The 11,172-nt window shown below is 35.2% G+C and overlaps 2 protein-coding genes across 3 annotated transcripts; both read left to right on the top strand.

Annotated features, from left to right (window-relative positions):
- Positions 1–1,952: 1,952 nt before the first annotated feature.
- Positions 1,953–7,400, top strand: LOC130571412 (inter-alpha-trypsin inhibitor heavy chain H3-like). 2 transcript variants are annotated; one of them, XR_008965084.1, is made up of 14 exons: positions 1,953–2,117; positions 4,087–4,250; positions 4,424–4,528; positions 4,619–4,781; positions 4,846–4,956; positions 5,042–5,170; positions 5,306–5,422; positions 5,641–5,809; positions 5,892–6,002; positions 6,178–6,359; positions 6,438–6,617; positions 6,735–6,779; positions 6,943–7,139; positions 7,283–7,355. XR_008965084.1 is itself a non-coding variant. In XM_057362344.1 (14 exons), the coding sequence occupies exons 1-14, from the start codon at positions 2,046–2,048 to the stop codon at positions 7,307–7,309; spliced, it is 1,851 nt and encodes a 616-aa protein (XP_057218327.1). In that variant the 5' UTR covers positions 1,953–2,045; the 3' UTR covers positions 7,310–7,400. The 2 variants fall into 2 exon arrangements, 1 of the variants encoding a protein (XP_057218327.1); XM_057362344.1 differs by having other exon boundaries at positions 6,735–6,862; positions 7,287–7,400.
- On the top strand, positions 7,376–10,456 carry LOC130571413 (uncharacterized). Its single transcript, XM_057362345.1, has 9 exons — positions 7,376–7,402; positions 8,082–8,117; positions 8,393–8,461; positions 8,551–8,598; positions 8,679–8,783; positions 9,498–9,672; positions 9,799–9,947; positions 10,039–10,123; positions 10,225–10,456. Exons 3-9 carry the CDS (start codon positions 8,404–8,406, stop codon positions 10,337–10,339), a joined length of 735 nt encoding a protein of 244 aa, XP_057218328.1. The 5' UTR covers positions 7,376–7,402; positions 8,082–8,117; positions 8,393–8,403; the 3' UTR covers positions 10,340–10,456.
- Positions 10,457–11,172: the final 716 nt, after the last annotated feature.

The raw sequence follows: 11,172 nt of genomic DNA, 5'->3' as shown, positions 1-11,172 counted from the left end.
ATCCCACTACCTACATTTTCATCCTAAAGTTCATGGGGTCCGTTATATTGATATACATTTATAAAATGTAATCTAGCACTAGTTTAGTTACATGTCATTTCGCCTTATGAGTGGGCTTAGAGTCATAGTTATCATGAAAAGGGTGTCTTCATAATACTGGGTGTGTCCCAATTTATTTCTGGACTCATGAATTGTTGTAGACGCCCTCGATACAGCACAAAGAAATCACACAGACATATTTTATTTGACCTATATAAGGTTATTTGACCTATATAAGGCTGTCATGCTTCCAGATACACTGCAAAAAAAAAAGTGTTTGTCTTGTTTTCGAGTACAAATGTCTAAAAATTCTTAAACCAGGATACATTCGCTTGAAAAGCAAAATGAAAGTGATCTCGAACGGACACTTCACCCAAAAATGAAAATTCTGTCATCATTTACTCTCCCTCGAGTTTTTCCAAATCTGTATACATTTCTTTGTTCCGAACACAGAGAAAGATATTTGGAAGAATGCTTGTAATCAAACTGTTCTTGGCCACCATTAATTTCCATAGTAGGAAAAGTTACAATAGTGAAAAGTGCCCCGGAACTGTTTGCTTTCCTACATCCTTCAAAATATCTTCTTTCATGTTCAACAGAAGAAAGACATTTATAAAGCAATTTTCCTACAATGGTAGTCAATGGTGGCCAAGAACTGTGCTTCACCATGCTTTTTTGTCAAAATGGTTCCATGAAGAACCTCTAACATCCAAAGAACCTTACTGTTTCACAAATGGTTCTTTGTTGTGAAAAACGATCTTCAAATTATAAAAAGAAAGAGGTGGTTCTTTAAAGAATGTTTTTTTGTGGAACCAAAAAATGGTTCTTCTACGGCATCGCTGTGAAGAACCTTTTAAGCACCTTTATTTTTAAGGTGTGTTCTTCCAAATATCTTTCACTGTGTTTATCAGAACAAAGAAATGTACATAGGTTTGGAAAAGTTGAGGATGAGTAATTGAAAACAGAATTTTCATTTTGGGGTTAACTATTCCTTAAAGTCTTGTTTTGCTGGAAACAAGAACAAATTAATTGAGTTTATGCTTAAAACAGGAAAAAATATCTGTCAATGGATTATAAAAAAGAAACTTAATTCAGGATTCAACTTAATTCATTAAACTTATTTATTATAGTTTATTTTGCTGACCCCTTTGCCAGATGTTCTAGCTTGTCTTAAAGTGATAGTTCAGCCAAAAATGAAAACTCTGTCATCATTTACTCACCCTCTTGTCATTTCAAACATGTATGATTTACTTCTGCAAAACACAAAAGAAGATATTTTGGTATTACACTAAGTAAGAAATGTATTTTTTGTAGTAAACAGCACTTTCTCATTGGCAGACTGTCTAAAATTTGCAAACACTGGCATATATTATAGTGTAATATTTTTGGCATCATGTTTCTTCTGTCAAAACACTTAACTTTAAAGTCCCAGTGAACCGGAAGTTGTGGTCGTTTTTACTTCCGTATTCTGACACATTTCCGAGTGAAAAGGAATTTCAAAGGGGAGAATTAGTAGGCGTGGCTTGCATTTTTCACTGCGAATTGATTGGATGTGTAAAAACAGCTGTTGCATTGATTTTGAAATGAAGCTGGCAGCAGACTGACAGTTGAAGGGGAGGAGTTAACGGATGCTCCGCCCAAGCAGTCTAACCTACGTCATTTGAGATGGACAGTCATTTCAGGGCGGAAGTGCATTTTTAGATTTTAACTGAAGATTATGAGAGTACATGAATTTTAAAAAGATGACCGACATTGATAAGCTATTTACTATAAACGCTGCAATATTTCATGAAAAAATAAGAATTGTCATTTTTCATTTCACTGGGACTTTAACTCCTTTTTTAAAATGGAATGACATTACACTCTCTAGGATAGAGGGAGGTTTCTGCATTCTTTTAACAGTAGCCAATCAGAGGCGAATCAATGCTTGACGACGTCCCCGTCCTGTAGCTACACCAGCAGGATTATGTGAGTGTGTGTGTTGAGGTTTACTTTATTGTGTCAGGATGGATCGAGCGTTCACACTGATTCTGATGGGCTGCTTTCTCATCTCTGTCTCTTCAGCTCCTGTTAAAAAGGTGAGGCGGTAACACTTTAGAATAATGGTCCGTTGTTAACAAGTAACTATGCAGAAAGTAATAGGCAGTACTACATGAAATATATCTCTATGGATAGGCTATATATGTAGAATATATCCATTCATGTTTTGGTATTTGGCTTTTGGTATTTGTAGCCCTATTTATTCATAAATTAGTTTCCACAAACAACCTATTTTTTCACTTTATGTACGTTAATGTTGAGATTAGTAATTAATTGTTTTTTCTTTATTAATTGGTCATAGTTCGCAAGTAATTGTCAATGATGACATTTTTCTTTAGTAATTATCAAATACCAAATAAGGAACTATCTTTGTCCTAAATTAGCTATTACTTACTGCTTAGTTAATCTTGCTTCTATATTAGTTAATAGTATTAAGGTAAGTGTTAATGTAGTACTGCCCATTACTTTCTGCATAGTTACTTGTTAACAACGGACCATTATTCTAAAGTGTTACCGTTGAGGCTCATGTGACTCTATAGCACGAGTCATGAAGATGTGATTTACTCCATGTATTTTTCAATCTTTTTGCAAACATTTATTTAAAATAAACTGTTTGGTTGCTCTTACTGTTTAAATGTTGTCATTTAGAATTTTTATTACCAAAGGGGCCTTACAAATGAGAAATCTCAAACAAATGATCATATAGCGGACCAACTAACTTAATTTTGCAATCCTAGGTTTTAAAATGAAGCTATAGTGGCTGAAGCGAAAGGTCACATTAACTAAAAAGTGATTTTTGATGTGATAGAACAGTCCGTGATGCAACCATTAAACTCAATTTTTCTTCTGACCAAATATTTACTTGAACAGTAAACATTTGTGCAATCCCATGGAAAACGGCGTAAGTATGTACGGAGTGTCTATTTACACTGAGTGCAAATAGTAAGGTTTAAAGTCTGTACAGCTTGGCACAGGAAACCGGGGTTCTAATCCACCTCTCGCTGAAAATGCTCTTTAATCTTTTTCTTTAACTTTACAGATCATAAAGGCATTTGATTTCAATAAAATTGATTTAAGACTTAAAATTCATTTTTATTCAAAAAGTTTAGGTTTATGGTAAGGTTAGGGTAGGGTAGGTGTAGGGCTTTAATATATCAATAAGTTGCCATCATTTTTATAAATATAATGATTTACACTCTTTACATAATTAACATAAATACATGATTTACACGTTATTATTGCATAATGTTTAATGCACAACAATACTGAAGTGCAAATAGTAACGCTATATGCCACTGTTTACAAGTACACTGTAAAACGTTGCTGCAATTTCGCAGCAGGTTTGCCAGTAATTTACTGTAGATTTAATGTACAAATTTGTTTTAATCATAAACTTACCTATTTTATATATTTTTCTTTCATAAAACAAGACTATATCTTGGGTCACTTTTCTTGTTATGTAAATGTTGGTAATTTAAGAAGTTTCAAATATTTTTACAGAAAACGAGAAAAGTGCTAAGGAAGAATGTCATTTTTTTGCAGGTGTTGCTGTGCTAATGCCAGTCTCTTCTTGCTCATTTTAAATCTCAAAAGTCAAAGTATTTTAATTTGGATTAAAGTAATTGAAAACAGTACTAATTGGAAAGTATAGTAATTAAATCTACAGTAAATTACTGGCAAACCTGCTGCAAAAACTACAGCAAAGTTTTACAGTGTACCAATAGCATCTAACTAACTACTATTTCTACTTAATCCAAAGAAAATACTGCTATTTTCGGTTAGTGTAAACAGAACCTACTGTTATTTAAACTTAGTGTAAATAGCATATCGCTAAGAAATACTGCTACAGTATTTTCACTTAGTGTAAACAGAACCTACTGTTATTTAAACTTAGTGTAAATAGCATCTCTTGCGATTTACACTTAGTGCAAATAGCCGCTGCCAAATATTTAACCCCCTGTTTGTACACGAGAACACTTTAATGGTACATTTGATTTCTCAACACAGACACAAAATGTGGATATTTACAGTTTCCACATTAGCTCTACTGTGACCAGCCGCTACGCCACCACAACCATCACGAGCCGCGTGGCAAACAAACTGAATAAATCTCAAGAGATCCTGTTTGAGGTGAAGATACCCAAGAATGCCTTCATCAGCAAATTCAGAATGTGAGTGAGTATGTTACACAATAGGGGATAAGAGACTAGCATGTGGATGTGAATCAAAGTTCATGTTTGGCTGAGGATAACCAAACAAGAACAAAGTAAAAATAACTGTGCTTATTACTTTCAACAGTAACCCAAACTGGTATATTTATCAGTGGCTGTGTTTGTCTCTGCAGGATAATAGAAGGAAAGAGTTATGATGGAGTTGTGAAGGAGAAAGCAGAAGCTCAGCAGCAGTACACTCAAGCAGTATCACGAGGACAAAGTGCTGGACTCATCAAGTACTAAACTCCACTTACGCCCATGAAATCTGTGTGTTTATAGGATTAGTAGTATGCTAGTGATATGATGGGTTGTGTTGTGTTTCTCAGGTCTGTTGGAAGGACTTTAGAAGAGTTTAAAACATCAGTGACGGTGGCCGCTCTCAGTAAAGTCACATTTGAGTTGACCTACGAGGAACTGCTGAAGCGTCGCCTCGGCAAATATGAGCTGCTCATCAATGCCCAACCCATGCAGACAGTCGCAGATTTCAAGGCACGGACAATATAGACATGTGGATAAACATACAAATGTCTTATCTATTCTGTCTTTATTCCAGATGGACGTTCACATTCATGAGAAAACAGGAATTTCCTTCTTGGAGGTGAAAGGAGATCTGAGCACCGATGATCTGGCCAATGCCATCAAAACAACCAGAGCAGACAAAGATGTAATGAATCCATTATTCATCTGAGATTTTCATTATTCTTGAACACTTCACAGAAGTTACCAAATGAGCAAACTCATTATTTCAGGCATGGGTGACCTTCTACCCCACTCGAGACCAGCAGACCAAATGTAAAACTTGTGATGAAACTGGACTGAACGGAGATCTGCTCATCACATATGATGTCCAGAGACAAAATCCTAACGGAGAAATGACCGTGAGTTTTTTAATACAAGATGCTTTGATGGCAAAAAGAAATGTGTGTTTTAAAACATACTAACCTAATTTGCTTAAAGAACATAAAACGAAGAATTACGAATATTATTAATAGCCTACGTTTGATTTTTCTCAGGTGTCAAATGGGTATTTTGTCCACTCCTTTGCACCCTCGGATGTTTCACGCATCCCCAAAAATGTGGTGTTTATCATTGACCGAAGTGGCTCTATGCACGGCAGAAAAATGGAGCAGGTAAATAAGATGTGTTTTTTCGACTACCTATGAAAGCTTTTCTAACAGTGATAAATTCTTAGGTCTGATTCTTTATTTTTCAAATTCTTAAAGAATATATTTTCAAAAGTTATTACATTTAGCATATAGGCAAAGGATTAAACAAATAAATTTACATAATAGTAGAAAAGTCGGGGGTTTTTTTGGAGGGTGCTGTTCAATTCTATCATTTTTGTTAGACTCGCTCGGCACTGCTGAGGATTTTGAGTGATCTTGGTGAGAACGACCACTTTGGACTGATCACCTTTGACAGTAAAATTGATTTGTGGAAGCGTGAACTTCTCAAAGCCACCCAAGCAAACCTGGAGGATGCGAAAGCTTTCGCGAAGAAGATCACAGATAGAGGAGGTCAGTTCTTAATGCTCGTAGCACATTGCAAAGTAAGAAAGTAAGCAACACAAAGACACAAATGTCTTTAACCTTCTTGTAGCTACGGACATAAATGCTGCAGTGCTAGAAGGAGTGAACATGATCAAACAGCATCCACGAGAGGGAACTACCTCAATCCTGATCCTTCTGACTGATGGAGATCCAACATCAGGTGACACATTACACAAACCTACCCATCACGTGTCCACACAGATCAAGTCTTGTCTTATGATGACTAAATCCTGTGTGATTTACATCCCTTAAAGAGAGTAATCTCATAAGAAAATCAAAGGGACAATTTATAGATATTTACCAAACAAAATGAAACGTGTTTTCTTCTCTAACAGGTGAGACCAACAAGGAGAAGATTACAGGGAATGTGAAAGAGGCCATCGGGTCCAAGTTTCCGCTCTATTGTCTTGGTTTTGGATATGATGTGAATTTTGACTTCCTTTCAAAAATGTCGCTGGAAAATAACGGAGTTGCTCGCAGAATTTATGAGGATTCTGATGCCGATCTGCAGCTGCAGGTGCAATACAGAGAACCGCCTTTAAACTCGTGTGAACTTGAGCGCATTGAACTCTTTGTGTGTTTGTTTGTTGTGTAGGGCTTCTACGATGAAGTTGCCGTCCCGCTCCTGACTGATATTCAGCTCAATTACATCGGAGTGTCAAATCTCACCCAGACCAGTTTTAACTTGTACTTCAACGGCTCTGAAATTGTGGTGTCGGGTCAAATCACAGACAACAGTGTGGAGAGCGTCACCACTGAGATCATCGCGATATCTGTACGGTTTTACATCTAGAGCTCTGCGTCTCTCTATCAAGAAGAAACAATCAAAAACATTTGGGATGACATCATTCATGATGAAAAAGTTGATTGATATTCTTTTATTGTCGTGCAGAAAGGCAGTAAGGTGACGTATCGTGACACTGTAACGGCAAAAGATGTAAGTGATGTCCAACCTGAACATGAACATTTCCTGGAAAGACTGTGGGCCTACCTCACAGTAAAGCAACTTCTGGACAGACAGTAATAAAGATCTCGTCTTTGTTTTTAAGATGATTGAGATGTTATGTTATGTATTATAACTGCTCTTTCTTATTTCCCAGGGTTCTTCTCAAAGGTCCAGAAAAAGAGGCTGCAAAGAAAGAAGCTCTCAATCTGTCCCTCAAATATCAGTTCGTCACACCTCTCAGCTCTATGGTTGTTACCAAACCACAGGAAGATCAAGCTGAAGTTGCCGACAAACCCAGAGAGGGAGAAGCACCACACAGACCTACAGCACACAGACCTGCTTCACCTGGGTGTATGTATATGGAGTTGAAACATGTATACAGTCACACCAACAGGCTTTTAACAAAATAGTAACTCCCTGTTTAATACAACAAAAACACAGCAGCATAATAGTCCAACTCAAAGTTTGCGATCAATGTCTTTGTTTTTCATCAGTTAGGTTATTATCTGATGCTGGATTGAAACCATTTGATCCTCAAATGGGTCCTGTATTATATGGTCATTTGAGTCCTGGATTAATTGGTCAAATGCGTCCTGGATTACACGGTGAAAGGGGTAAAGTATAAATTAGCATATTAATTAATTATAACATAACATATTTAAATAATGGTATAAAATTGATGCATACATTCTACAAGTATGTAATTATATGTATTCAGAATATAAATTAAGATTGTTAAAATTGTTCAAAAATCATGTTTTTTTTATTGTGCATTCCAATGAATATCAATCAAACTGCAGTTGGTTTGTTTTGATTTAAGCCATAATAACAAAAAATACAGCTAACTAACACAATAAAAACATGATAACATAATAAAAAACATGATTTTTGAAAGTTTATCTCATTTTGCAACCATACTCTTCAAATGCATGTACTCAGAATGTTGAGTTAATGAGCTATTTTAATAATACACACTCAAGTTTTTATTATCCATTATCTTTTTAGATTTTCTTTGCACATTTTTCTTGTACTAAAATGCTTATTAAAGCTGCTTTTAATTTTTCTTTATTGAGAAATCAATGCAGACGTTATTCTTCTAGAGATATACATGTATTTTATAAATATTAAATAAACAATATTCAGATTTATGGAATTATGGAAAGGCCAGGATCTGACTATGAAGTATATTTGGTTATATTTGGACTGTGAAGTTTGGTTTGGTTTTGGGAAAAACAAATCCATGCTAAAGAAATCTATGATTCAAGGTCAAAGAAATAACCTTTTTCCTTTCAGGAAGGCTTTTGGTTCCTGACCCACTCCCAACTCTATGTAAGTTATTTGATTTTCTTTTGTTTTGTTCTTGTTCAATTTGATCTATATGCAGAAATGAGTGAATACAGATGCACATCTCATGTTGGTCTTGTCTATGTACCCCCACCAAAAAATACTCATGGTTGGGTAAAATGTGCACAAACCCAGCCGTTGGGCTGAAATTAACATATGCACTTCTAGTTTTGTGAAATGATCATGGAATTAAAATTATTGTTGTTTTGATCGACCATTTAACCACGGATTGATCATTGAATCGTTTCTTGATCTCACAGCTTCAGTACACATGACAATGGTTGATCCTCCTTCAGATGATACTGATGGCTTTGACATGGATGCTACTGGTGTGTATGACTTGAACTTTAATTCTGTCTCAAAGCAGGTACAGTAAACCCATGCAATATTTTTTTGTTAACATTTTTGTTGGTCATAGACAGCGATGATATTCCGGAAATAGCATTTGCTTACCCAACTCAGTCAGGTACATAAAGATCTCGCAAACCTGGTCATTACGCAATGGATAATTTTATACTGCAATTTTTGAGTTTTGTTTTCTTTAAGCTCCTGCAGTTCGGTTCCTGCTTCCCGCTGATGGTCAACCTAAACCACTTTGTTTTGACGTTGCTCTTCCTTACAAACTCAAACTCCTACAGGATTCCGCTTCAGGTCAGACACTGATCAATATTTACTGTACATCTGCATCACTTTCATGAATGAAACGATTTCGTTGGGCCAAATAATAATGTCAAAGATGTCTTTAAAATATTCCTAAAATGTAATATTTGCGGACTTCTTTTCCTTTCTTTAAAGAGCTTGAATAGCAAAAATGTTTAGAGTTTGTTAAAAGATTAACAACTGAAAATATAAAGTGATGTAACTGTTAAGTCACATTACATACTGTAACTCTTATTTTCAAAAACATGTTCCTAAAAAGAAGATATCGTGAAATATCAGATATACAGTATGTAATATCATGATGTTATATAACCATAACAGGAAGTTTTTTTCTTGGGTCAGTGTGATCTGTTTAACCACTTTATAAACAAACAATAATAATTATGGTGAAATGTGCAGATTTTGAGAATCATGACTGTTTCATGGTTTTCCTGGCATGATGTATAAAAAACTCTTTAAAAACCTCTTGGGTGGGTTTTTTCTTCTTTTTACAATCATTAGAACAACAAGAAAATAACATATTATGAATATGTTTTCAGCATTAATTCAGATTTTAAACGTTTATCATAGATGAGGTGTAAGAGATGCAGGTTTGTATAAATTGCATTTGTGTGTTTGATTTAAAAATAATAACTGAAGACAAACTTAAATATGAACACATCATGGGCTCACACAAGTTTACTGTAGTGTTTTTTTATATCTTAGGGTTTTCTATGAATGGAGAGTCTGTGGCATCTAACAATGGATTCCATCAAATCATCATTCGTTACAAAACAAACCATCACCTGACAATAAATACAAACTCTATCAGTTATCATGATGGCCAGAACAATGTTCAGTATCTGTGGGGTCAAGAGCCGACCCAACATGCTCAAGAGGGGTAAACACTACAGCGCTTTTTAACCTTTTTTACTAAAACTTTAGTCATTTGTACGATAGCCCATTTGTTTACACAAATTGAGCAAGTCTATAAAGGGTTATAATTGACTCTTATTACTCTCAACAGTATATACTTGATTCTGCGGGGCAATGAATTTGATGTTACGATGGGAAATATCCGTGTTGTTATTCTACTGCATAAGAAAAACAGTGACGCGTTTCTCTGGCCTGCAATTTGGCAACAACCTAAAGGCGTCACTTTGTCAGGTATTTTAGGTAAGAAAGCAACGCACTGGGTAAACATTTAAACAAATACAACACATTTCAGCATCAACATGTATCACAACGTCTTTGAATAATATTTCAGGCAAAGCCAATATATCCTATGCAGAGATTCAGGGGTCCAACACGTCAACTCTGAAGATAATGGACAAGGAAATTATGGTGTCTTTGTATGTGGCAAAAAAAAAATATATATATATATATATACTGTATGTAAAATAAATTTATATATTTTATTTATATATATATTAACTGTATCTTCTTCTTATAGGGCCGATGTGACAGACTACAGATATACTTCTGCTCCAGTTGTCAGATGTTGGCTTGTGCCGTTCGAGGCTGTGATGAACGGAGAGATCTCTGACTTCGCTGTTACTCAGCTGTAATGTTATTATGATCACAGTTGAATAAAGGGTCAAATAAAAAAAATGATCTCACCTCAGTTACCTTGTTATAACTAATGTTAATTTCCATAATTAAATGGTCTATTACTTCTGTCTGAGATGAAGTCAACTGGCAGCCATATATATGGCAAATGTGACTATATATAAAATAAAATAAAAATGAAATGCAAAACATTATGTTGTGCAGAACTCATAAATATTCTGCTTATTTGTAAGGTAATATACTGTATCTGCAACACCTCTTAACAACAATTTTTGAGCATTGTATTTATTGCAGAAACAAGTTCAGAACATAACTGTTGAGTGGTTTAGCTTTAAAACGATGCATAGTTTTTGATAGTTGATTATATATTCATATAAAACAAAGGTAATAAAAATGCCCTTCCAGCCGGCCCATGGGCCCTGTGCATGATGAGGTAAGCATTAAAACAAGAACAATCTGATTCAACTATTGTATGTATGTAATTGTTGAGGTCAAAGCTTCACATTTTGACACTGACTTTCACTTTCATTTTGACTAAAAAATGCTATTTGAGGCAAACAAACATTCGGGAGCTACACTGAGATATGAGATATAAACTATCCAACACTATTTGCGCTTTTGACCAAGTGTTTACTTCAACAGAGAACATTGAAAGTAAATATTTGTGCTGTCCCATGCAAAACCAAGTCACTAATATGTATCACACTCCTTAACGTGAACACAGTTTAATGGTACTTTTTGATTTCTCAACAGAGAAACGAAATCTGTATATTTATCGCTTCCCTATTAAAGCTGGAGAGAGCAATTACCGTACAGCAGCCGTCGCCCTGTT

The sequence above is a fragment of the Triplophysa rosa genome, linkage group LG20 (genome assembly GCF_024868665.1).
Source record: "Triplophysa rosa linkage group LG20, Trosa_1v2, whole genome shotgun sequence".
Classification (NCBI taxonomy): Eukaryota; Metazoa; Chordata; class Actinopteri; order Cypriniformes; family Nemacheilidae; genus Triplophysa; species Triplophysa rosa.
The sequence above is the reverse complement of the archived record's forward strand: the minus strand, read 5'-3'. Positions and strand labels throughout refer to the sequence as shown.